Source organism: Canis aureus, chromosome 5, assembly GCF_053574225.1.
Source record: "Canis aureus isolate CA01 chromosome 5, VMU_Caureus_v.1.0, whole genome shotgun sequence".
Classification (NCBI taxonomy): Eukaryota; Metazoa; Chordata; class Mammalia; order Carnivora; family Canidae; genus Canis; species Canis aureus.
Window position 1 is genome coordinate 74,394,925 of NC_135615.1, and position 27,829 is coordinate 74,422,753.

General features: G+C 44.3%; 1 protein-coding gene across 4 annotated transcripts; it reads right to left on the reverse strand.

The window, feature by feature from the left end:
* Nucleotides 1-66: 66 nt before the first annotated feature.
* On the reverse strand, nt 67-27,484 carry DHDDS (dehydrodolichyl diphosphate synthase subunit). 4 transcript variants are annotated; one of them, XM_077898983.1, is made up of 9 exons: nt 27,347-27,484; nt 26,736-26,853; nt 24,800-24,916; nt 23,748-23,890; nt 20,641-20,757; nt 19,630-19,731; nt 11,532-11,646; nt 9,433-9,540; nt 67-2,406 (listed from the first exon to the last, which is right to left on the reverse strand). In XM_077898983.1, exons 2-9 carry the CDS (start codon nt 26,796-26,798, stop codon nt 2,170-2,172), a joined length of 1,002 nt encoding a protein of 333 aa, XP_077755109.1. In that variant the 5' UTR covers nt 26,799-26,853; nt 27,347-27,484; the 3' UTR covers nt 67-2,169. The 4 variants fall into 4 exon arrangements, with proteins under 4 accessions (XP_077755109.1, XP_077755107.1, XP_077755108.1 ...); XM_077898981.1 differs by having other exon boundaries at nt 67-2,409; XM_077898982.1 differs by having other exon boundaries at nt 67-2,409; nt 26,736-26,808; nt 27,347-27,459.
* Nucleotides 27,485-27,829: the final 345 nt, after the last annotated feature.

Here is a 27,829-nt window from a genome sequence, read left to right on the forward strand (position 1 = left end):
CAAAGCTAGGGATCCGGGAGGTAGCCAAGCGCACCTGGGGGAGGGCAGACCACCGCAGCCGCAAAGCAAGGTGTTCCGTTGTACTATTTGTAAACAAGTTTTACATCTAAGAAAGAATCTTATCATTCTACTTGAAATCCAGGAGGACACAAGAACACAAGAATTATCCTGAAGTCAGGGACTGGCTCACAGGTGAGAGGACATTTAAACAGGTCCCACCTACTTAATCTTGAGGCAAGGGTTGAGTAGGTTTGTACAAATCCTACCGGTAGAAAGCAATCACGAGGAGTCCGTATCAACTGTTTGCAGCTCCTGCTCCTTGGCAGTAGTGGTCCCTTGGCCCCCTACCCATCCCTGTGTGTACCTTCCTCCAAATACAGGTACTAACGCCAAAGAGAGACACCAGCTCCATTAATCACTTCTCAGCTGTACCCCAGTCATATTAGGGAAAGTCAGACACAGAACGGAGACAGGACTCAATAGCCAGGCTCACTGGGCAGATTCCGTTTGTTGCCTCCAGCCCCTCATTCCCGCCTTAATTGTAGGGCTCTGCATTATAGCCGCATAATTCATGCCTCCCTAATTAAGGCTGTCAACAGCCCCATTGTAAAGCTGGAAAATGTACAGCACCTGCTCTCTGGGAACCCTGTGCCAGGGATTGGTTGCGGGGAATGCCAGGTGTGTGTGGGGGGCTTGCCAAAGGGTGCATTGATTGGCTTTTCAATCGCAGTGTCTGGCATTTTGGCCTGATTCTGGGAGCAGGGATGATGGCCAAGGGGTCTCTTGTGCCAGGATACCTGGCACAGGAAGGGGAAGAGGAGACTGGAATATAAGGAAGGTAGGGGCTTAAAGACTGCTGTGACCACTGCTTGCAAGACCCCACCTCTCCCCTAGAGGGAGGTGCTGGGGAAACTGTTTGCAGAAAGTAAAATGGGAAGACTAAACAGAGTGGTGTTTGGCTGGTGTTAAAGGCTGGTGCTTGCTGCTCCCGGCACCTGAAGCAGAGCTGCTCAGGCAGACAGCTCTTCAAAGGCACTAATCCTCTCAGCAGCTCTGCAGCAAGGCCTGGCAGGGAGAGGTAAGGGAAAGGACATAGCCCTTGACTTGGCCCTCTTCTCCCTGCTGGGCAGTGTCAGCCCTAACAAGCTGAGACTCTGCCACGCTGAGAAGAAATCGTCTCAGGGGCTACTTAGGGGGCCAGCTCAAGAACAGAGAAGCCTCAAAGGCTGAGACGGCAGGCAGCAGAGTCTGGGATGGTGAGGACAGCAGTCAGTCGGGAGAAGGGCTTGTTTCTGTGCTCTGGGTCCTGTGATGTGGGCCAGGGAGGGAGGCCTGTGGTGGATTAGAGTCACCAGGGCCTACAGGCCCTTCTGTTACCCTGTAGTCATGGAGGGGGCCGGTCTCACAGGGGCGTGGAGCCTGGCCCCATGCCCTGCAAGAGGAGGAGAAAAGCTTGTGTGGGCTGAGTCGACAATAGGTAATTGGATTGTAATCACCCGCCTGGCTTCCGCGCGCCATTGGGGGCGCTGAGCCTTTCAGTGAGCAATCAGCACTGTGTGGTGGGGGGGGGGGGGGGGTAGAGATTCAATAGCAAATCCCAGGTGGAGAGCCCAGGGGGAGGAGCAGCAGATGGGCACATTTTCTTTCTGTCTCTCCCTCCCCTTCCTTGCCCAAATAATACTGGCTGCCTATGAGCTATTTACCAGCAGATCCAAGGTGGAGCCGAATCTTTTGTAAAAGTCGCGTAGAAGGTTAAGATGGATGGGTAAAGGGCTAAGGTTTTGGGGGAGAACTCTGCCCTGAAACTCTGTGTGTTGAAAGATGTGCTGGTGAAAAAATAAAGTGCATCTAGGAGCACATGAAGAGGTGGCAGAGGCGGAGGAACAGGCAGCCAAGAACTGGAGCTCTCTGCTGTCTGAACCTACCAGTGGCCAGAGCCAGGTTTAGTGTACTTGTGGGAGACTCTCACCTCAACCCTCCCCAGGGTCCACTGTCCCAGTCAGTCCAAAAGGTGTCTGTATGGCCAGCAGATCTGGCCTCTGGGGCTCCCTGGCCAAGCAAAGGAAACACAATTCATCACTAGGAGGGAGGTGCCTTTCACCAAGAAAAGAAAGGGGAGTGGAGGCCTGGAGGCAGAGGCAGGGCAAAGTGGCAGGAGGCCAGCCTCCCTCAGGCTGATGCAGTGCCCAGACGTGCCAGCCAGTCAGCCCGCTTGAGTTCCAGGGCCTGCAGGAAGCCTTGGACCCGCTCTTCCCGTCTGGCTGAGAGTTTGTGCAAGCGTGTCCGTCGGAGCTGGGCGTCCCCACTGGCCTGGAGCCCCTCTCGCAGCAGCTGCTCTGTCACTGCAGCCTGGTCCCTCTCCAGCTGCTGCCTCTTCCGCTCCTCTGCATACATGTCTCGGGCCTTCTGCTAGAGAAAAGTGGGGATCAGGGTGGGGAGATCATTTTTAGGTGTGAGTGGAACTGGGATGGAGGAGGCAGAGGGTGAGGCAACAGGCAGGCCAAGTCAAGTGGAACAATGGAGAGTCTGTACCAGATTTGGAAAAGCTTGGGGGTAGGTGTATAAGGGTGGTGCCCATGATGTATAAGCACGGCAGTGGCAGTTCTGGGTCCATCTTGGTTTGTTTTGGGTTCGAGCCTCTGTATTTCTTAAAATTCTTCTCAGGCTCACACTTGGAAGGGAACCAGGTGAACATGGGTCTGACTTCTGGTTCCCCCACCAACTAGCTTTGTGGCTTTGGGCAAATCCTCTCCTAACCTCATTTCTTCATCTGTAAAGTGGGGGTTGTGTCTACCTTGAAGAGTGGTTTTAAGGATTAGAGATAATATATGCAAAACCCTCTCTAGCATATTAAGCAGGCTCTCAAACAGAAACCACAATTTTACAAGTTATTGTCTATTCTCTGCTGTGTGGAAGATCCTAGTCCTGCCTGGGGCACGTCCACTGGGTCCTTTCCTTTGGCTTCCCAGGTCACTTTAAGGGAGCCATCCTCCCAACTCCTGCAGCTGTTTTTCAGAGTTTGGCTCCAAACTTGCCTCCTGTGTGGAGACCAGCCTGACTCTTCCAGCAAATGATCCTCCTAGGAACACTGTGAGAAACAGGTTTGGCTCTCTTAAGGCACTTACTGCCTTCTGCCTAGTAGAATAGGTTTTAGTGTCCATAGCCCACTTTTTCTGTTAGAAAATAAAGCACTTTGAAGGCTCGATAGAGCACTGACACCAGGTTAGTAATCATGCTCCCTGGCAGCACTTGTCATATCTTTGTGTATCTTCAGACAAACCATAAACTCCCAGAAAGCAGAGATTGTATGGCTTTTCCTCTCTGGCACTTTGGCACTCTGTACATGTGAAATAATCAATTGATGACCGGTTGATCCTAGGAGGGCAGGGAGGATGCTCTTGCAGAGGGAAAATCCCTCTGGAGCAGAACCACAGCCTTGCTGTGCCTCCCTGATGTGATCTGCTCCTGCCATCCTGACTGGCCACAGAGCCTTTGCACCAGAGCTCCTCTTGCCAAACCTATACCACATGTAAGAAACTACACTTTGCTGCTAACTTGGCATTCTATATACCCTCATGACCTTTACATTCTACCTTGTATTACGGTATTTGTGTGCCTATCTGTGTCCTTCTCAGCTTATAAACCTGGAATGCTCGGTCTTCCCCCTTTAAAGAATATCTTACACATGCAAAAGCACTTGACCCTTGCAGTGGAGCTACTTTTTATGTGCTGGAGACAGACATGGAAGTTCAGAGTAGGGAAGTGATTTGCTAGGGTCTCTGAGCAATAAAAGTTTACTGCATGAATAAAGACGACAAATGGAAATTCTGGAAAATCCCTTCTTAGGCTCCTGAATGAACCCAGGCATTCAAGGGCACTCTTCTGCTAGGGTGATGAACTCACACATGGAGCTACGAAGACTAGAAGGTGTTTGAGAAGTTGCTGTGAAGGCCTTCCATCGTACTACAAGGACTTCTTCCTGGCCTTGGTCAGGAGGAACCTTGGGTTTTACATACAGGACCTTATGAGTTATGATGTACAAGATATGGTCTCAGAAATTCATGTGCTTATGGGCTGATTAGGCCACAGATCTATATACAAAGTCCCATAATACAAGGCAGAACATGGTAAGGGTCATCAGTGAGGCAAGAGAAAAAAGGTCATGGAGCTCAGAGAAAAGAGACATTGTCACTGATGAAAGTCAAGGAACAGTGACAGCTTATGGACAGGCAGAATTTGCACTGGGCTTTAACCGATGGGGAGGATTTAGATAAAGGTGGGGTGTATGGCGGGGAGGAGGGTATCAGGCAGTGGAAATAATGGCAAAGACACATGGAATTTATTGAAGAGCTTGACCAGGCCAAAGTGAGACCTCTGTACAACAGGTGGCTTGAGGAAAAATGAAAAAACAAATGCCCAACCTGGTGGCTGGCTATTAACTAACGGTCAACTGTTCTATCACCACTGCTTGTGACTAGAGCTAAATACATAAGTTCTGGCAGGACAGAAAGGAGGGGAGTACCCAGCCACAGAGGGAAGAAACATGGAGCTGCTTAAAGACACTCTGTAAGGCTCAGGCTTCTTCTGAATGGCATCCCCAGACTGAGTGCAGGCAGGGAGGCTGGAGTCAAGGGATAGCCTGGCTCCTAATTGCCAGGAATCAGTGATTCACTGTTAGAATGACAGAGCCAGGGGAGTTCCTTAAGACCAACCCCACCCAGCCTTCCCACTGTACAGACCAGGACACTGATGCTGAGCAGGGGGAGGGACATGGCCTAGGTCACAGAATGGGCTAAAGTTCCATTGGTTCCTCCACTAAGGTAGCTTCTTGAGAGAAGCTTCTATGGGAAATGTGTCTTGTGCCTCTGGGTAAGCTACACTTTGTAGGGGTGGCATGGGGAGCCAGGTGTGTATGAATGGCTCTCTGTCCAGCCTCTGTATGGTCTGGACCTACTTCCACATTTCACAGGTGTTCTAAGTTTACTCAGGTACTCAGCCTCAGAAAATCCAGGCTCAAGAAGTCCTCACAGTCAATTTCTCTCTCCTTGACCATACTGTCTACTGTCCCTATATAATGACCAATCAGGTGTAGGGGTAGTAGTAATTTCCTTAGTGATTTTTGGTACAGACTTTATGCCATTTTGGTACAAGAGCTCCTGGAGCTTCCTTGGAGAAATGGGGCTCTGACCTATTCATCTAAACCTCTATTGAGCATTAAGCCTCTCTGCTAATGTTCACTCCTCAGCAGAATTAGGGAACAGGATGTAGTAAGCCCCTCCAGTACATAAATCCTCAAGTCCTCTGCAAGATTGTCCGGATCTGGAAAGAGGCTGCAGGCATTTGGTTACAAAACATTCATTAGCCAATGACAGGTTCTCCCCTAAGTTCCCACTTGCCACAGTCAACATGTCCAGGTCAGTGGCATGGGGGATGCCCTCCTGAAGGCTGTGTGAGACAGCTATCGCTGCCAGAAATACATGTACTGAAGCACTCCCAGAACTCCAGGCAGTCCCAGAATTAGCAGGCAGCAGTGACTTAACCCTGCAGAATATCATTTTCCTCATCTGTAAAAGGAGAGGAGTGATGTCAATAAGAATACCTGCCTGGAGTGCTGGGGTGGCCCAGTCTGTTCAGAGTCCAGCATCTCCTGATTTTGGCCAAAGTCAGGGATGTCTGAGATAAAAGTTCAAGCTTTTAACTCTTCCTAAGGAGAAGACTGTGACTACCTGAAGAAATAGTATAAAATAGAAATAAAGCAGTCAAATGACCCAGCCTCATGTTTAATCTCTGACAAATGCATCAAAGGAAGTTTAGTGGGAATGCATTATCTTCTATGATACTATTCTTACAGATGAGATGGACCAAACACTTACTACTCATCTGTCAGGGACCCCTCACGGAACTTCCATTAATGCAGCTTGTATCGGAGGCTTGGTGGCTCTGCGCTGCCACCTACCCCTCCCCTGCTGATGTGTTCTCTCTGCCCTACTGCCTCTGAGTCAACATTTCCTCCCTTTATCAGCCATTTCCTACAGCTGATGCATGATCACCTGAAGACTGCCAAGGGCCCTTCAGATACCAAGCTCTAGCCCCAAACAACTTGTAGCTGAGTCCCTGTTTCCCTTAGCTTCCCTGAGTTGAGGGTATGCTCATCCCAGTGAGCTACTCTAGGTCTAGAAGCCACCTCCCTGCTCTCTGCCCTGACTTCCTGTAGAAACAGAGACACTCTGTGCTGGACTTAGAGACAGCAGCTCAGATTTTAACTACGGGGATTTGGGAAATGGGCTGGGAACACAAACACGGAGGTTGGGAACCGAACAAAGTACCATGAAGAGTCCAGTTTGGTCATGACACAGTGGATATGAAAGGGAGACGCTGGGAAGATCAACTTCCTGGTCGGAGGCCACATTGGCAAGGATGCTGTTAGTCTGGAATCTATCCTTACTGTTTCTGCTGAGGTGCTAAGATTTCTAGAAACAGAGCCTTGAAGACTTCTGGGTAGATAAAGCCTGGTCAGGATCCCCAAGAGGCCCGCTGAAAAAGGGTTCAGGATAGTCAGTATCTCTGTTATACCTGTGGTTCCCTCACTTCAAAAATGGTGGTAATAACAATGGTATTTACCTCCTAACACTACACAGAATCTATGTAAAGGTTGCCTGATATGGTAAGAACTCAAATGTTTGCAATTATGACTCACAGGTACAAAATGGAACTCTTAATGATTTTCCTTAAACATGTCCTATCCTCACCCCAGGAAACAGCAGAACCATCCTCCCAACTGCTCAGGCCAAAACCTCAATGTCTGGGTTCCTAGTAACATTAATATTTGTACTCAATTTGATTTGTCTTCCGAGATACCTAAGAGTTTCAAAATTACATCATCAACATTACTGCTAATAAAAATCTCTTAAATAATGTTTAATCTTCCTTTCAGTTTGTATTATCCTTAGAATACATCCCACCAAAGATGTATAGTCAGAGAATTATGTTCAGATAACTTGAATTAATTCTTTCCTCTAGGGGTTATATTATTAACTTGGAGTTACTTTCATTTGTTTCTATCTTAAAATTTGTTTTTCTCCCCATCTCGATCCACTCAGCCCTCATCCTCCCTACAGCCACTATTTGACCTTGAGGCATATCCTCTACAAGTTTGGTCCCTGATTCCTGCCCCCCTATCCCGAAAATCTTGAGTGATTTTTGCAAAATCTAAATCAGATCCTGTCATTCCTCTGATCACAATTCTTCAGCTCTGTCACCATGGCCCATAAGGCCCTATATAACCAGAGGCCTGACTCCCACCCAGCCCCATCTCTAACCCTTCTCCCTCATGCACGGTGGCCTCTTTGTTCTTCTAAGACCCAGACTTGATAACCTCAGTACCCTTGCGTTGGTGCTCCTTTTGTAGACAATAATTCTCTACCCCCAGATTTTCACACATCTGGCTGCTTCTCTTCTTTTATATCATGGCTTAAAAACTACCTCCTCAGAGAGGCCTTCCTTGACTGCTTCATTCAGGACCTCTTCCTTTCTTCACTGTGTTCTAGCGTATTACTCTATTTTCTTCATTGTCTTATTACAGTCTGAAATTTTCTTATATATCTGTTTACTTATTATCTAACTCAAGTAAGACTATAAGCTCCACAAAGGTAGAAATCTTATGCTTAATATAGCCCCTGACTCATATTTGGTACTCAATAAATATTTATGCAATGAATGAAAGTAACTCCTCTGACAGCCATGTAGGAAAGCATCTGAGAAACCCGAAATTACTATAAAAGGCTTCGGAGCTGCCAAATCAGAGGCAAGAGTATCCATACGTAGAAGCTCATGCACCAACATCCTCAGAGCCAATTTACTCTCACTTTATAGACCTAACTCTAACAAGTTAAACTAGCTGGTTTCCTTGTCTATAGCCGAATTAAAACAGTCAATATGAAGAGGAGGAGGGATGCTGTCAAAATTAGCCATAGACAATGGTAGAAAATGAGACAGAGGATGTACAAAAATTTACATGAAATCCAAAGCCAAGTATTTGGGGGCCATCTAGCTTAAGGTAAACAGTCCCACTCTTCAAGGGCATCACTGCCCAATGAAAGGCTTCAAGATGGCAGCTGCCATCATCATTATTAGCATCATTAGAATGTGATTATTCTAATTAACATTATCAGCAAGTGTATATAGTAGGTGTCAATGATTATGAACAAGACACATTTCAGAAAGTTTCCCATCAAAAAAGGATAGAAAAAAGTTTTGGTTCTTTTTTTTTTTTTTTTTTTTTTTAAAGTTTTGGTTCTTAAGAGAGCTTTGGTCATATGGAAATATCTGATATTCATTTTTCACTGATGGTGGATAACTGAGACTCTGCTATTTTTCCTTTCACTTTAACAGAACTTCCTTTTTCAATTCCTTATATTCTAGTAACCAAGCACATGATTTGATTGACTTATTCCAGGAGTTGTGGACTTGGGATTCATCGACAAATTCCAGGAGTTCTTTGAGCCCCTGGTAGCAATAGAAGTGTTTCAGTGATGAGTATAATTCTATGTGAAATGCCATATGTTAGAATGATCTGTGCAATTTTTCTAGGGAAATGGTCTATGTTTTTTACCAGATTCTCCAAGGGATTAAGAAGCCCTGACTTAAATCATTATTTCCTTCTGGCCATTATCTTTCTAGACTCAAGGAACAGCACCAGCTTTGGCTTTAAAATTCTGTGGCCTTGAGACAGGTTACTCTGCTCCTCTGTTTCCAAATTTGGAAAATGAAGACACCAAACCTGTGGGATTGGTGGAAGGGTTAAGTAAGAAAACTTACATGAAAAACAGCTAGTGAACTAACCACAACACACACTACCATTTATTATTAAGAATTCTATTCAGATGTAGGGGACTCTGCCTCCTATTAAAGCCTGTTTTAGGATGTGGTGATCAAAATTGAAATATAACTGCAAATGTTGGTAGAACATAGTTTTATATAATAGAAAGCATTACTTTGTTCTTAATCCCTTCTGGAAGAGGCATGAAATTTGTATATTCTAATTTCTACAATCTTTTATTAGCTTAAAATGGCCAGGGAATGGCCAATCAATCTCTCTGAAGTCTTTCCTGTCTTACTGTGGCAAAGAGATTAAAGACATGGAACTTGAATCCCAGTTCTGTCTCTTACTGGTTATATGTCCTTAACAAAAGAATTTCTTTGTATTCACTTGCACTAGCAGGGCTGATAATACCCATGCCATTGTGATCTTGGGGGCATTAAATGAGATAGTACCTATCAAATGCTCACAGTGCCTGACACATAACAAATAAGTAGTAGCTATTATCATCATTAACATGCTTACTAGCAAGTGCCTCCTGTAAGTAGTTGGTGGTCAATCAGTGCTAACCTTTTCTTCCAGGATATCCAGTCAGGTCAGCCCTGAACTCTTACCTGGAGCATGCTATGGTTCATCTGGTACTGCAGGATGGCCTCACAGAGGTTCCAAAATGTGTATTCTGGCCATAGAACTGGTTGGAACACCAAGCAGCAGTGGGAAGTCTGGGAAAGCAGCGGGAAGGAAGATAGTATAGTGTAATAGCATGTTGCTTAAACATATTTCTGGTCAGGATTCCAAAGGAGGAGCACGACCCAGGAGCCCAGAGTTGAGACAGCTCAGGCACCTGGAGCTGCAGCTACTGCTGCAGCCAGCCCCAATGTCCCTCATTCATGGGGAGGGGTCATCTGAGGCACCTGCGTGCAGCAAGGCAGAACTACAGCAAGACTAGAACAACATTCCCACCAGGATTTTTCTAAGAGCCAATTTTAGGACTATGAAATAACATCTGGATTATGTTATTGGCTCTTGGCCCTCAGAGGTCATCTGGGACACATGTTGTCTGATAAAAGTCAGCAATGAGCAAATGGTAGCTGAGGCTGTTATTTTTAAGTAGCAGGGTAGCAGGGTGGTGAAGACCATGAGCTCTGGGGCCAGGTGACCTGGCTTTGGATCCTGGCTCCACCATTTACCATCCATTTGACCTGAAGCGAGTTACTTAACCTCTTTGGGCCTCGGTCTCAACTGTAAAAGTGGGTAGTAAGAAAAGCTGGTTTTTAGGGTATAATGAAAATTAAACAAGATAATGTACATAAAGCAGCCAGAGACTACAAAGCTGGGTGAACCCTAATAATAATCACTGATGTGAGAATTCCTTTTGAAACTTTCTTGACAGCCACTGCTTGATACCTTCAGTAGTGAAGAATTCACTGCCTCAAGAGGGCTAACTTTAGTTGTCAGACAGCTTGTTATGCTAAACCAATGTCACCTTCCCGGCAACCTCTGCCAAAGTCTCAGGTCTTCGCTCTGGAACAGGATTGTTTCTTCTTAAAAGTGACATTCTTTCAAATATTTGAAGACAAGATTACAGCTGCCTGTTATCTGTCCCCAAGGTTATAATGACTTGTTCTGGCCTTTACCAACAAACTATAAATTATAGAACAGCAGGGATTATTTCTGACTTGATTATTGCCATATTCCCAGCACACAGGAGGAACTCAGTTTTTCCTTAGGGAATAAACTGCCACCATGCCTCCCTTTCTCAGATTGCTATCCTGCACTCATTCCCTACATGGCATGAATTGCAGGTTGGCCACTTTTGATAAATCCTCCAGTTTACCAATGCAATCTTTTAAAACTCAGTGTCTAGAAGTAAACTTTCCAGACACGATCTGACCTACACAATAGGCCACTGAACCATAAGCTATGCATTATTTCTTTCAATATAGCTAAAGACTGAAAAAGTAGCTTCAGTAGCTAAATCTATTAAGACTATGGTCCATTAAAATTTCTGGAAGTTGCTTCAAAGCTGAGTCCCTCCAACCTCTCCTTGAACAGCCATGTGCTACTTGGGGGCCAAATTAACAGATGATGGAGATTTTCAAGCAAAGGCAAACTGACTTGGCTACAAGCTTTTGGAGGACTACTTACACTGGGGTAAGAGCTGAGCTGAGAGGCAGCAGCAAGACCCTAAGAAAGAGTCTGCATATAGTTTATATCCCTTGTGATCTGTGCTTGCATAGACACAGCTGCTGAATCTGAAGGAGAGAGACCTGTGACTGCAAGGCAAGATCCTAGCCCAGATGGGCTGGAGTACCTGTAGATCACCTGGGCAGCAGCCAAACCTCTGGGACCCAATGCAGAAATCTACTGCTTTGAACAGGGACACAAGTAAAATTTCCACCGCAGCTGGATAGCCTTGATTTTCCTCTAGGCAATTAATTAATTAATTAATTAATTAATTAATTAATTTTCCTCTAGGCACTTTAGAGAGCAAGAACCACAGAGGTGGCAGAGTCAGGGACCGAGGAGGAAGGGACAGCAGATATTATCAGGCACAGCCTGGATGCACGTCCCCCCTCAACTCCTTCCTCTCCAATAGTTCTCTGGTATCAGCATGACTAGGAGTGGGGATGAGCCGCACTAAATCCATCCTATGGGTGCAGTTACAGTTTTCAGGCTGACACAAACACAGCAGTGGTTGCAAATTACTTACCTGCCAGAGCAAGAAGTCGCTGAGCCTCACTTCTCCAGAAGTCCGTATCAAGATGTCAGGATGAGGAGAGTGGTTGGTATAGAGGCACTTATCAAGCAGAGACTCAGAGACATCACTAAGGCAAGTAGGGAAGAGACAAAAGTAAGCACACATCTCTTTTTGGATTATTCTCCTGGTGAACTTATACATAATAAGGCTTCCCAGTTTATAGAACACTTAGCCAATATAGGCAGAGGCCCTTAACATTTAAATGAATGTATGACTTTAATCCTTACAACTACATAAAGTATTTCTATCCTCATTTTATACATAAGGAAACTGAAACTCAAGAGAAGATAAATTAACTTGTCCAAAGCCATTTCACTACAGGCCTAAAACAAGATACACCCAGTAGAATGCATCCTTCACTTAAAGCATCTTGTTTTATTATTTTATTTTTTTTAAGATTTTATTTATTTATTCATGAGAGACACAGAGAGAGGCAGAGACACAGGCAGAGGGAGAAGCAGGCTCTCTGCAAGGAGCCCGATGTGGGACTCGATCTCGGATCCCAGGATCATGCCCTGAACCGGAGGCAGATGCTCAACCGCTGAGCCACTCAGGCATCCCTCATCTTGTTTTTTTAAAATGCATACATCTGGGGCACCTGGGTGGCTTAGTTGGTGAAGTGTCTAACTTGGGCTCAAATCATGATCTCAGTGTCCTGGAATCCAACCCCATGTCCGGCTCTGCACTCAGCCAGGAGCTGCTTCTCCCTTTCCCTCTGCCTCTCCCCACCCTGCACCTGTGCGCCCCTTCTCTCTTTCAAATAAATAAATAAATTATTAAAAATAACAAAAATAAAATGGATATCTGACTCTGCAATTTGATGCAATACTAATGCAACTATTTTTAATAAAGATAAATCAAGGGACCCCTGCGTGGCTCAGTGGTTGAGCGTCTGCCTTTGGCCCAGGGCGTGATCCTGGAGTCCCAGGATAGAGTTCCACATAGGGGTCCCTACACGGAGCCTGCTTCTCCCTCTGCCTATGTCTCTGCCTCTCTCTGTGTGTCTCTCATGAAAAAATAAATACAATCTTAAAAAAAAAAAAGATAAATCTAAACACATTAAGAGGTCTCAGATCTAATAGTAAATGGAAAAAAAAAAAAAAAAAACAAGAATCAGAAAACACACAGTGCAGGGGCACCTGGGTGGCTCAGTCAATTAAGCGCCTCTTGATTGGCTCAGGTCATGATCTCAGAGTTATAGGTTTGAGCCCTGTTTTGGGCTGTATACTGTGCATGGAGCCTACTTCAGAGTCACTCTCGCCTTCTCCCTCTGCCCCTCCCCGAAACCTTTCGAAAAGAAAAGAAGAAAGAAGAAAGAAAAGCAAAAAGAAATATACAATGCAGAGGTGCCTGGGTGGCTCAGTCAGTTAAGCATCCGACTCTCGGTCTCAGCTCAGGTCTTGATTGGTTTTGAGTTCAAGCCCCATGTTGAGCCCAGAGCCTAGTTAAAAAAGAGGAAAGAAAATATACAGTGCAGAAAACACACACACATACTCAACTACTCACATACATAAATATAAGTATATATAAAAAAAGAACAAAGTTTAGAAAGATACACCATTCTCTTAATGGTGATTACTTCTGGAAGGTTGGATAAGAAGGAAAGACTATCTCTTTTTTAGTTTATGTACTGCTTTACTATTTGAATTTATTATAATGAATATTTTTTTAAAAGCTTTATTTATTATTTGAGAAAGACAGAAAGAGGGAGAAAGAGAATCTCAAGCAGACTCCCTTCTGAGTGCAGAGCCTGACCCAGGGCTCGATCCCACAACCTCGAGATCATGACCTGAGCCAAAATCAAGAGTCAGCCGCTTAACTGACTGGGCAACCCAGGCATTCCTAAATAACATTTTTAAAAATTTTAAGTCATATGGACCATGAAACACTGTAAAAAATCCACACTACTCAGGACTTTTAAAAACAGAAAAATGATCAGCTCTCTTGTGTCTGTTAAGAGCTACTTTCCCAAGCAGATGGACTTTAGAAAGGAGATGGAATGGCAGAGAATGGGAACTCCCACCATTTATCTGAAGTAAAACACTCCTGTCCACGGAAAGAAGGTATGTGTAAGGCTAGTGTCTGTTGGTTCTAAGAACATTGTTTACCTGTCCTACTAAGCAACAAGAGGCAGAATTTGGAATCTCCAAGTGGCAAGACTTGTATCTTGTGAAGGGTCTAGAAGATAAAATTTCTTGGTGGGAAGGTTCTTCCAGGAGCACAGTTTAAATTTTTTTTTTTTTTTTTTTTTTTTACATTTTTATTTATTTATGATAGTCACAGAGAGAGAGAGAGAGGCAGAGACACAGGCAGAGGGAGAAGCAGGCTCCATGTACCGGGAGCCTGACGTGGGATTCGATCCCGGATCTCCAGGATCGCGCCCTGGGCCAAAGGCAGGCGCCAAACCGCTGCGCCACCCAGGGATCCCAGGAGCACAGTTTAAAAAGGTTCTTCAGTGAGATGGGCTGAGGGTCGTTTTGTTTTTAAAGATTTATTTATTTATTTGAGAGAGAAAGAGAGTGACCATGAGTTGGGGGAGTGGCAGAGGGACAGAGAGAGAGAGAATCTCAAGCAGACTCCCTGCTGAGCATGGAGTCCGACTTGGGGCTTCATCAGGACCCCAAGATCATGACGTGAGCCGAAATCAATAGTTGGAGGTTCAATTGACTGAGTCACCCAGGCGCCCTGGGGCTGAGTATTTAAAATGAGAGTCTAACTTTGAGTAAGTTACTCCATCTCTTAGTCCTCTTTTTGCAAATCACAGAGAGAGCTTTATTTTTTGTACCATCACATGGGAAACAACATTCACTTATGAATTATAAGACGAAGGACTCTATTTCTTGTCTTGGTAGCATGGTCTTAATTCTCTAAGAATTCTGAGATCCTATACAATCAATATAATTTCTCAGCTCTCTTATCTTTGAAATGGGCACATTTGACCTATCTACCTATATGTTACTGTGAGGGTCAAATCAAATGAAGTAACAGGGGCTCCTGGGTGGCTCAGCTGGTTAAGCATCTGACTCTTGGGATCCCTGGGTGGCGCAGCGGTTTTAGCGCCTGCCTTTGGCCCAGGGAGCGATCCTGGAGACCTGGGATCGAATCCCACATCGGGCTCCCGGTGCATGGAGCCTGCTTCTCCCTCTGCCTATGTCTCTGACCCCCCTCCCCCCGTGACTATCATAAATAAAAAAATTAAAAAAAAAAAAGCATCTGACTCTTGATTTCGGCTCAGGTCATGATCTCAGGATTTTGAGTTTGATCCTGTGTCAGGCTTCATGGTAGGTGTGGAACCTGCTTAAGATCTCTCTCTCTCCCTCTGCCCCACCTCCTAAAAAAACCAAAAACAAATGAAGTAACAGATTTGAGTGTATCTTAGGAACTAATTATATAAAAATAAAAAAAAATAAAAAATAAAAAAAAGGAACTAATTATAAAGTACTATGTAGGGTTGCCTAGGTGGCTCAGTCGATTAAGCGTCTACCTTCAGCTCTGGTCATGATCCCAGGGTCCTGGGATTGAGCCCCGCATTGGGCTCCTCACTCAATGGAGAGCCTACTTCTTTCTTCTCCTCTCTGCCTCCCCCTGCTTGTGCTCTGTCAAATAAATAAGTAAAATCTCTCTAAAAAAAAAAAAAAAATCAAGTGCTATGTAAATGAAGAAGAAATGTTATTTCCAGTTCCACAACTCTGCTGTGTGACTTCGGATCCCCACTTAAGCTTTCTGAGTTTCAAATGTGTCTGTAAAAGGTTTGTTCCACCTACTTTAGGCAATGGGCAGAATTCTTATTCAAAATGAAGTAAACTCTGGGGAAGGGGGGGGGAAGGAGATAAAACTGACAAAATGAAAATAGAACACCTGTGCTATGGCCAACAAAAACCCATCATGGCATTAGCCGTCTACATGAAGACCTTTAATAAATAATTTTTTTAAGTAATCTCTACACCCAAAATTGGGCTTGAACCTACAACCCCGAGATCAAGAGTCTCATGCTCTACCAACTGAGCCAACAGATGGCCCAAGAAATAATTTTTATTATTTCTAAAAGTAAAATACCAACTTTCACCTATAAAATTAGAGTAGGTTACTATTTTATTTGGCAAAAATAAGGTGAAATGGACACATCCAGACCCACATCCTAAGATAACAATCCAGAATTTTGATCAGAATTAAGTTTATAGATTTCAATTGTAGCATTATTTGTAATAGAGAAACTGGAAACAGCCTACATAACCAACAACTTGAATAATTAAGTCAATTAAAGCAAGATATATTCTGCAGCCATTAAAAATAATGATATGACAAATTACAAAAAAAGAAGGCATGGAAAAGTGCTCATATTATAGCATCAAGTGAAAAACGTATGATCCAGGTTGTAAAGTGTTCAGAGTGTGATTTGTTTTAAGTATTTATATCATTATTGGCTTTGTGTTTTTTTTAAGATTTTATTTATTTATTCATAGACACAGAGAGAGAGAGAGGCAGAGACACAGGCAGAGGGAGAAGCAGGCTCCATGCAGGGAGCCCGATGTGGGACTCGATCCCGGGTCTCCAGGATCACACCCCAGGCTGCAGGTGTCCCCAAACCGCTGCACCACCGGGGATGCTCGGCTTTGTGTTTTAAAAAGATGACTCTGGCTGAACGTCGAACCACAACTGATCACTACTTTTGTCAGCACCAGCTTGTGCCCTGCGCATCCATTACTGTGGCAACAAGCACCATGGATTACTTATGTGTGTACATGAAACAGACTGTGAGCCGCATGAAGACAAGCCCCATGACACATTCATCTCTGTATTCTTGCATAGGACCTTCTTGGGACAGAGAAAGACTTGATACATGTTTGAATAAATGAACCAAGCAATGAATCACTGAAAAGAGATCTCAGAAATAAATACATGTTGGTTTTCTGAAGTGAGGAACTTATAAGCTAATACAGTTTTTGACAACGTGCTTCCAAACAATCTGGAACCCAAATACAGGTAACAGACATGGTCACAACTTGATGGGAAAAACCAATTCAGTTGATTAAACTCACACACATGTATTTAAGCAAACAGAAAGGGCTAGAAAGACACACTTAAAATCAAAGTGTTACCAAGAGTGTTGTTGATCCTGGAAGATCTAAATTTTCATCTTTATGCATCCAGTAGCTTGCAAATCCTCTGATGAACATGTGTGACCTTTTTAAAAGTATATGCATAGTGGGGCCCTGATTAGCCCAGTCTGAGTAGAACATCAACCTTCCTAAGCTTGCAGCCTCCTTACCTGAGGGACCCTGCCCCACCCACACCATGTCCACTTGACTAATCGCACATTTGCGTAAATTCCTAAGCCATGCAGGGCAAAGAAAAATGAATTCGGGAAAACTTGCTGAGCAAGAAGGTGAAGGTAAAGGTCAATGGTTGTTGTTGTGGTATAAGAATCAAGTACACCGAACTAAGAGGCAAGATCAGAGTCCTAGTCCTAGGCATGAAGGCACAGAAATCTACTTGCTAAAAGCTGGCTTTCTTTTCAGCGTAAACATTTGTCTCTTTAAATGAAACATTAACTGGAAAGCACAATAATACTGTGAACTATGAAATCACTCCAAAGGTCAAGAATTAGAAAATCACAATAACCTGTAGTACTCATATAACCCCCTTTGTCTTCTATCTCTCATCTTCCTGTTTGCCCCCCACTGACTTAACCAGCATCTTAATTTCTTGCCCAACAGTTCATTTTCAATCTACAGCTTAACTGACTTCTCTATAGCATTTGACACTCTGCTCCCCATCAATGCCTGCATCCTCCCGACCTGCACCAGCAAATTCCCTTTTCTATTGGCTTCTGTAATACTGACTGCCTGGTTTTCTTCCTGCCTTCCCGCCTTTTTCCTTAAGGCTCTTTCTCCTCTACCCAGCCAGCAGAATTTAAGAGTTTCTTAAAACTCGATCCTCGGCCCTCTCCCCTTCTCAACCCAGACTCTCTTCAATGTCCTCACACCCTCTTTCCTTTGGTTACCAACTACTCAAATGACCCCCATGCTGATATGTCCAGTCCCACCTCTCCTCACAACTGCTGACCTGATATCTATTTTAAACCTCTACAGTGTATTCCAAATTAAACTGCTGAACTTCCTCCTCAAACTGAATTCTCCCTCAGGGTTCCCTGGCACAGGGAAAGGCACCACTATGCACTGTTTTGGAAGTAAAAAACCCAGGAGTCACTCATAATCATAACACAGTCCTTACCCAGACTTAGCCCATCAAGGCATCTTGATTTTATCTATTTCCTAACACCTTTTCTGCTTATCTAATCCCATTTTCAGAGCAACTTTCTGATTTTTAATTTAGTTTCCCAGGTAAATAAAATTATGCCCAAGAAGGAAATCAGACAAATTCCTGAGTCCCAAGGTCCTAGACGACAGGAAAAGGACGAGCACTCTGAAATCAGCTCTAGAGATGAGTTATCTCTAGTGCTCACTAACAGAATGGCCTAGGGAAAGCCAACCTAACACTCAGCTCAGTTTTCTCATCTATAAAACGGAGAAAACACATGAACCTCTCACAAATGAGATCAATAACTGAATAAAATACAGAACATAACATATTGCCTGGTACTTATTTTTGCTGGTACTTTACTCTTGCTATTATTAGTTTATTAATATTATTACCAAATGTTACACTAACATGTAACATGAAGGGACCAAGTGGCTAGATGGCTTCCAAAGTCTCTCCCCTTCTTTTTTTTTTTTTTTTTAAATTTTTATTTATTTATGATAGTCACACAGAGAGAGAGAGAGGCAGAGACACAGGCAGAGGGAGAAGCAGGCTCCATGCACTGGGAGCCCGACGTGGGATTCGATCCCGGGTCTCCAGGATCGCGCCCTGGGCCAAAGGCAGGCGCCAAACCGCTGCGCCACCCAGGGATCCCAGTCTCTCCCCTTCTAATAGGATTCCACATGCTGCTTATAATGAATACTTTTTAAAAAAAAAATACCTGAAATCTTGCATGAAACTGTGATACAAAAGACCTAAAGGACTATACCCTCAACAAGCCACATTCCTAAAAAATCATTCTAGGAAAAACACTGCTAAAGGGCAGGAGGTCATCTTTATTTTTTTTAAAGATTTTACTTTTTAAGTAATCTCTACACCTAACATGGGGCTCAAACTCATAAATCTGTGATCAAGAGTCACATGCTCCACTGACTGAGCCAGCCAGGTGCCCCATTGAGGACATCTTTTTTTTTTTTTTTTAAGGTTTTATTTACTTATTTAAGAGAGAGCATGAACAAGCAAAGGGGGAGGCAGAGGGAGAGAGAGAAGGAGAACCAGACTCCCCACTGAGCATAGAACTCAACATGGGGCTCAATCCCAGGACTCTGAGAACATAACCTGAGTCAAAGTCAGATGCTTACCTGACTGAGCCACCCAGGCACCTGGAGGGCATCCTTTCAAAAAAAAAAAAAAAAATTATGGGCACCTGGGTGGCTCAGTCAGTTGAGCATCTGCCTTTGGCTCAAGTCGTGATCTTGGAGTCCTGGGATCTGGCCCCGAGTTGGGCTCCCTGCTTGGAGGGGAGTCTCCTTCTTCTTCTCCATCTGCCCCTCTACACTGCTCATTCTCTCTCTCAAACAAATAAGACATCTTAAAAAATTTTTAGCACTTGGCTCGCTCCGTCAATGGAGCATGAGACTCTTATTCTTAGGGTCATAAGTTCCGGCCTCATGTTTGGTGTAGAGATTACTTAAAAATAAAATATTTCTAAAAAATTAATTCCAATATAGTTAACATACAGTACTGTATTAGTTTCAGGTGTTAAGGACATTATTTTTTAGTGAGTGCCACAGCCTTGCTACAGCATTTTTCTGGGGCTTCTTGGGGTGTGGTAAACACAGAAATTCTGAAGCAGGCTATAATAAGCCTATCCTAAGCTCTCTCTGGGAAGAATCATGCCCCTAACTCTGTCTACATGCATCTGTGATGGGACTTCTGGCCCAAGTGCAAGGCTTAGGAGGTATACACCTGGTCCCTATCGGTTACCATGATAAACAACTAGTGATACCTGGGATCCAGCAGGCCCTGCTCCACTCCCCAGGCCATCTCTCTCACAGCATTACTGATCTCATGACGGGATGTGTAAGCAAAGCAGACATTTAGGAAACACCTAAGAAGGTAAGAAGAGAGTCATTTAGCAGACAGGGACTAAAGATTGTGGAGTCACAGCTTACAGAGTACAGCTTCCACGGAAGAACACACACACACCCAAATGTGAATCATAGACATCTCTGAAAGGTAAGATAATGAATTCTTTGCATTTTCCAACTTTTCTTAGAATAGACACATTATTTGTTTTGTAATAAGATGAACCCTAATTGGCCCTTTTACCCCCTAACCCTCTGTCCTTCTGTGGCCAAACAGCTTTTAGAGGATATGAATCCACTGTGATATTAGCACAAAGTAGAACAGGAAGGAAACTTGATGAAATCCAATCCACTGCCAAATACGTATTATATTCCAAAGGCACATATAATGAAGTTTGGACTATTGAACTCTGTTTGCCTCTGCATCTGCATGATATCCCAATGTCAGCCTCTCCACAGGTTAAAGGAGTGGGACAGAAAAAGAACTTCTCAAAGGATCTGTCTTCAAGGACAGGATATATACTATAATGTAGAGTATCAGGCAAGTCCTGGAGAACTCTGATCCAGAGCTCAAGGCCACATCCATAGCTTACCCACCCTAAATGCTCATTTCCACCCTATCCTCTGTCAAGTAAAATAATAATGATGATTATATATATATATATGCATATGCATCTATCATGGGGGGTAGGCACATAGAGGAGGATGAAAAACTGTATGTATAAGTACACACACATTTAACAAGTTATTAAGAACCATCTCTTGTCTGCCTTGATGATAGAGGAAGTCTCTAAACATCCCAAACCTCTCCTTGTCTTTTGTACCAAATGCAGACCAAGACCCCACATGCAGAGAGGTCCCACATGTCTCCCTCGAGCTAGCAAGGAGTCAAAGACTGCTACAGGTCACTAAGGGGAAATGTGAACACTTACTTGTTATAGTGCTTGGTGGCCCGCACTGCTTGTGCAATCAGCTCCTGGAGATCCAAGGGCAACAAATGTAGATCACCTAGGACCCGGATACACACTCCGTGCTTCTGCAGTTTCTCCCTGATCAGGAAAAGGAGGCAGGGTTGGGACAGAGAGCCTGTGGAGCTGAAGAACTGCTACCACTCCACTCCCAGGTCCTGAATGCTTCCCTGTGTGTCAGGCACTGTCCCATGTGCGGTGTTTCACCATGTCCCCTCAATGACTCTGGCCAGAGCCTGCCACATTCCCAATTCTCTAGCAAGAAACTGAAGCTCGGACAGGACAGCCAGACAGACTGCCCAAGGTCATACAGCCATCAAGGGCGGTATCAGAACTGAAACCCAGGTCTGCCTGATTTTGAGAACCTGAACCCAAACTCTTTACCACTTCCATTACACCACTTCATGCAAGTCACACTTGATGTATCCCGTCCCATTTTGACAAGTGAAAAAACTCAAGGGCAGGAGCTATATTATTCGTTACTTCTGTACCTTCTGGTAAAATACGTCAGTAACAGCATCATCTCACATTAATTTTGTTTACTAAGTGCCAGACACTGGTCTAAGTGCTTTACATGCATCAACATGTTCCATCCTTACACCAGCCTTTGAGGCAGATACCATTATCATTCCACTTTTACAGATGAGGAAACTGAGGCACAGGGAGATTAGGTAATTTGCTCAACATCAGGTGGCTGGTGAGTGGAAAGCTGAATTTGAACCTAGGGAGTCTGGTTCCAGAGCCTGTCCTCTTCATCATGGCATTTATCTGCTTTCATACAGTAATCCCAAACTCTGCACAGCAGGCACGAATTCAGTTGTCCAACTAGCTTCTCTCACCTGGGGAAGCTATGGAGAAACTGAATGACTAGTGTTTGGAAGATGGGAATTTAATAACAAGAAGTATCCTTGTAGGCTGGGGTATTAGGCAAGTCCTGGAGATCCCTGATCTAGAGTGCAAGGCCACATCCACAGCTGATCCACTCTGTAACCCATATCACTTTTCTTCCAGAGGAACCAAGATCTAACCACCTGTTTTTGAGAATCCAATGAAGCTGTTATAGTAGACATATGTATAGGGATCAAGGTAAAACCAGAATGAAAATAGCTAGATTCAAGTCCTAGAGCCAGCACCTACTAGCTGACTTTGTATAACACTTAGCCTCTCTGAGCCTCAGTTTCCCTCACCCTGTGAACTGGGGGTGATAACCATCTCTGTGTTGAGTGAACTAAAGTACATGAAAGTGCTTATTCTCAGACAACAGGCAGGTTACTTGAGTGGTGTCTATAGGGAAGGAGAGGCAAAAGCCCTGGTGAGGAGTGAGGAGATCTGGGTTACCAACCTGGCTTTGCTATGAGCTTGCTGTGTAACCACGGGCACACCTTTCACTTCTAATCACTACGGCTGTTTCCCAACTGATGAAACTGAACCAGGACAGCAGTTTTCCAGCCTTCCTTTAGCCAAGAACTCTTTCTTTAAAACACATATTAAACAGAAGCCCAATATATAAAATAGGCAAATGCCAACGAGCACCTGATACCCCATTCCCTCTGGCTTCTTTGCACACCCACTCCTTAGAACTCTGAGGTTCTGCGGCACATTGTTGGAAAACCAATGTTAAGATTTCTTCTTGGGGACACCTGGGTGGCTCAGCCTGCTTCTCCTCCCTCTGTCGTGTCTCTGCCTCTAGGTCTCTGATAAATAAATAAAATCTTAAAAAAATAAAAAGATTTCTTCTTGTTCTGTCCAGGACTTTAGAACTGAAGACTCTTTACTGCTAACTGATTCGAGCAATCTCAGTAGCACCTCTACTGCTATGCATTTTGATCTTTCAGGAACTGTAAGATTACCTCCTGTCTTTCAGACTACAAAGTAGTAGACAACAGCTCAGCTCTGGAGTTGGAAAGATCTTGTACCCAAGAGACAACCTAAACTTCTCTGGTTTTCACTTTCCTCCTCTCTACAACTGGGATAATAATCTCTTTCTCACAAGATAATGTGAATGAAATTAAATATATTAAATGAAATGAAATGTATTAAATGAAAATACATGTTAGGCTCAGGGCCTGACACATAGTATAAACACTTTAAAAAGGTGAGATCCATGTGAAGTACAGAAGAACTTGAACATCTGGAAAGTGCCTCCAACACGTCCAACCCCAGCCCTTGGGTGGGAACCCTGCTGGGGACCAAGAAGCAAGGTCTGTGGCCAAGTCTTATTTATCCTACATAAACCAAGAGAAACCTAGCTACCCTCCCTCCCCAACCACCAAATCTGCAATGGGACAGAAATGACAAAACTGTTCTAGGCCCAGCTCCACTAGTACTCTAGGTCCTCTGTTCTCTCTGGTCCCATACCCTGCGTCCTGGTATGGGGAGGAGGTGGGCAGAAAAATGGTTGTAATGAAGAGTCCAGGGCAGTTCCAGCTGGAGAGGTTTCTATGCTTTGAAGCAAATAATCTCCATCAAACTTCCTCTTTGTCCCTTTCTGGCGTTGCTCCCTAAGTTAAGCTTAAACTTAGTGATAGTTAAGAACAATACTGACTCTTCCCCCGTAAAGGCCTCTTACACATCATCCTGTCCCTTCCAAGAGAATATGCAGAGCAGTACAGCAACTTTTTTAGGGATAACTGCACGGCAGAAAAGGACTTCTTCAATGTTTCTCTCATGCTACACCCCTATCACAGTTTATTGGTCATGGGGTAGATACCTGACCTAAGGTGGGCTATTAATTAAGGGCTTTAGTTCATTCAGGGATGCTCTCTTGAAACAGAGAAAGGTGGAATATAGAGGTAGGAGAAAAGGCCCTATCTAACAGATTTCAATTCCTAGATTCAGTTTTGCTTGAGGCTGGTTATACTTGTCCTTGAATTCTGTGAAATACCTTTATGTGCTCAGATTAATGCCCCCTTAAAAAGGGGGAGGAGAAAAACTAGCTTGCCAAAGTTTCCATCAAACAAAGCTAACATTAAAAGGGTTTAGAGTTCCTTAAGCTTCAGATAAGAGAGTTGAGGGTTAGTGTGGGCTGGAGGTGGAGTTAAGAAATACTACCCCCTCTGATAGAATCTTACTGTTCTTCCATCAAGCGGCTGAACTTCTGCCGGGCCAGATCCATCAGCCCGTCTACCTCACTCTTGGAGCGTTTGAAGTTCTCAATGCTGAATGCGTAGACTGTCACCTCTAGGATGCCCAGGTTCAAACACCATCGCAGAGTCTGAGAGGGAAAAACTGCCTCTTACTTAGTCACAAAAAAGAAGCTGGGATCAACAAACCTAAAGACCTCCTCAGAGTATTTGAGAGAGCCCCACATCTTCTCATTCAAGGCAAAAAAATATATATATCATTGCCCTGGCATCAGGCCATGTTCTTGTGTTGAGAAGCTGAGATCCACCCAGACCATATTGCCATTCCTCTTAGAGTTAGCTTCACAGCAATAGACAATATTCCATTCTTGTTGTTAAATTTAACATTCTCCAACTTGCAGCATGCATTAAAAGCATAAAAAGCCCTTGATCTTTGCTTAGAGTGATGACCCAAGTTGTCTGGCACTTTTCCCAGTTTTAAAAGGCTGCAGGCAAACCAGATAGATAGTCACCCTACCTTTGCTCCAGAAATGTCACTTAAAAGAATTTATTCTAATATGGAATTATTTGTAAGATCTAATAATAATGAAATAGCTAAACAAATGTCAGATCCTTATAATAAAATATTCTACAGGGATTAAAACATACAGTTAGAAAAGCTACATATCAACCTAGAAAAAGACTTGCGAAAATATCACGTAAAATAAGGTTACTGAAGATATAGGTGTAATTTGATAAATGTTAAGTCATGCAGAACATACTCAGGGACTGGGGTGAGGCAAAGAAAACTGTAAACTGCTGATTTACTAAGATTGTAAGAGAAGTCAATTTTGTTCTTATTTCTAATATTCTGTGATGATTCACTATTTAACTTAATTTTTGTTAATGTTGATATGAGAACTATAGCAAGCAAATAAGTGACAAAACAAACAGCTATTAAAAAAATACTCTCAAACCATAGTGAAGTCAGGGCCTAATTTTGTAGCTAAAGCCCAATTCTCCATAGACTGTTCCCATTGGCTTCTGCCACCCACACTCACCTCAGCCAGCTTGTTGAAGCCCTGCGAGTGGCCTTCCTGTCGCTCCACTTGGCACTTCTTGGCATAGCGACGGTTTCCATCCATTATAAAAGCGATGTGTTTGGGCATTGGGCCCGCCTGTGAAGTAAGAAGACTAACGATACACACAGGGAGACACAAAACCCAAAGCTAATAGGCTCGAGTTAGATGATAAAAGCCCCCTGAGGAATGGAACTGGGTATTTTTAGCTTTTGGCTCAATAAATGGGTATTAAGTGCTTTTACTTATTTATATATGCTTATTTACATTGAGCACTTACTACATGCCTAATACTATGCTAGGCTTTTTATACTTCAATTCAGTTTTCTTTATTCATACAAACCTCAAGTAAATAGTATTATCTTCATTTCATAGGTGAAAAAACAGGCTCAGAGAGGTCAAGTAACTTGCATAAGTCACACAGCTAAGAAAAGACAAAGTGGTCATTCAAACTGAAGACTATGCTTTCAGAATTCATCTTTCAACCATATGTGCTGGCCCACCATTTTGATTTCGTGAATCTCCAACTGGAAGGCACAGGAATGATACTGATGGCTGTGGCCCCGTGGCAAGGATATCCTCCACAGAAAAGAGGAATCCATTCTATCCAATTGCTGGCACACAGGAACAGGGGCTCAATGTTGTTGCTCTTCTAATTACTCAAGAGAAACCAAGCATCGAGAGTTTCATCAAAATGTAAATGTCGGGAACCCTAGGTGGCGCAGTGGTTTAGTGCCTGCCTTTGGCCCAGGGCGCGATCCTGGAGCCCCAGGATCGAATCCCATGTCGGGCTCCCGGGGAATGGAGCCTGCTTCTCCCTCTGCCTATGTCTCTGCCTCTCTCTCTCTCTGTGTGTGACTATCATTAAAAAAAAAAAAAAAAAATGTAAATGTAAATGTCATGAACCATTTCAAAGCAAACAAAAAAGACATTTTGGGGACCAACAGAACTTATCTGCCTTAGAGCAGCCTTTTGTTGTCTATCACAGCAAAAATTCACTCCTGAGCCTAATTCCCCTCACTGGAGGGCCTCTTCACTGACTGCATCCCCTCACCTCTCCAACATTTTCAGCTTTTGTCCTGCATGTGTACTCTTAAAAAAAAAAAAAAAAAATTCCAGTAAAATCATGCAGTTTGTTCTTCCCAACACATGACTGCAGTGGTTCCCTAAGAAGACGCCTTCTATTTTCCTGGCCTGCCTGAGATCACTTGGCATTTGTGTGTGAATGTGTGTGGGGGGTGGGGTATAAGGCTTGCTGACTCATAGATTCACTTCTACCCACTGCTTGACAGACTGTAGTTGAAAGACACAATCAGGCTGACTCTCTTCAATCTGAAACCTGTTATATACAGAAAATATAACATTGTTGTGATTCCTAGATAAGAGTGAAGGCAAGATCTGCGGATGTAAAAAGTAGGAAATCGAATGATTGGAATCTTCTGACGGCTGAAAACAGGCCCAATAATAGCAGTAATTAAGAACTGCTAGACCCTGCTGTTTTTGATGTATCATATAAAGTCACATGGTTTATAAAAGATAAACAGAGACTTTCATTCTGTTTGTCTCTCTCTAAAGCCCAAACTCTTAACTATTATGCTATACTGCCACATCAGGGAAAGATTAGCCCATCTAAATCCAAAAGAAGAAAAGGAAAAAGAGATTAAAGTTCCAAGTAACAAATTTCAGCTCCCTATAAGAAAGACCTAACAGTCGATGTTGCCCAATGATATTGAGAGGTCCTGGGGTTCCTGAAAATGTGAAAGTTAGGACAATAATCTGCCAGAAATGTAGACCTGGAAGCTACCTTGCAATTCATTGACTTGCTGGTTCCATTGTTAAATTTCACCTAACACCATGGGTCACTCAATTTTAATGATAGGTTTTGACACAAGATTGCCCAACTAACCAGGAGGCTCACCTTTATAATGTTGGCACAGAACCGCTCCCAAAGTGACAGCTCTCCTTCCTTGATCCATGACATAGCTCCTGCCCTGGCAGAAGATGATCCCAGAACAATAAGACACCAGCCAGGTAACCTCGGATGAACAAGAGAGACTAAATCACCAGAGCTTGCAAAAAGCTTCGGATGACTTTGTAGAGATTTATCCGGACTGTGGAAAGTAGCTAGTAGTAAGTAGGATCCAAAGACACTGGCCTAAGCCTCGAATTCTTTCCCATCCAGAGCTGATAAGCCAGGAGACTTCGGAGCAGAGGTCCTTCCTTGATTTTGGCTTGGTGGACTTCGCTTCTATCCCCTCTTCCTCGGTATCTGCACTGACTTTTCCTGAACATCCAACGTGCTTCTTGCCACATCATAGCGCCCACATCCTGATCCCTCCCCGCTTCTTCTTTCTTCATCTTCGCCGAGACTCCGTTTCCCATTCTGCGCTCCGACACACTAATCCCTTCAGGTGTCGCCCCCATCACCTGCAACCTCGGTGGTCTCCCAATTATTTACTCCCTCATTCATCTCTTCCACTGTCCCCTCTGCTTCTCTCACAGCCGCCTTCCCGCCCAGTCACCACTCACCTTTAGCTCACAGCTTGAACACGGCGCGAGCCCCGCACCGCCAGGCGCCCTTCAACCGCTCCACTTCCTCACGACGTGGCGCTGGAAGAACACGTCATCGTTGGGCGCTGGGACACGCCCCCGTCACCTAATGGGCGGGACTCCACCCTGCGCCTGCGTACTGGGAGGAGGGGCGGTGCCAACGTTCCGGGCGAAATTCGCACTCCCGAGAGTCGGGGAGGGCTGTTGGGGCGGAGGGGGGGTCCTGCGGGAGAGCCGCGCTCCCGTGACGGGCGGCGGGCGTGCAGGCTCCGGGACACGTGCTGGGGACCCGGCCTGGGGGACCCGATCACCTGGGGGAGCTGGGATATCTGTAGACCAGGATTGGGAGGCCCCGCGCGGGCTACCCCGTAATAGAGCGCGAATCCCGGGATCCCCAGGACGGAAGCACAACTTTTCAGCAGCTAGTGGCAGGTTAGGACTGTTGCGAAATGGGAGTTGGGC

What these genes read in the sequence shown, in the direction of transcription:
- DHDDS (XM_077898981.1), bottom strand. Translation starts at nt 26,798, where the DNA reads ATGTCATGGATCAAGGAAGGAGAGCTGTCACTTTGGGAGCGGTTCTGT. An exon ending in GCCACCAAGCACTATAACAA is followed by an intron (nt 19,732 to 20,640) that starts GTAAGTGTTCAC and finishes TTACCTTCTTAG; the next exon opens with GTGTTTCCTAAATGTCTGCT. An exon ending in CAGGGCCTGCTGGATCCCAG is followed by an intron (nt 11,647 to 19,629) that starts GTATCACTAGTT and finishes TACTTGCCTTAG; the next exon opens with TGATGTCTCTGAGTCTCTGC.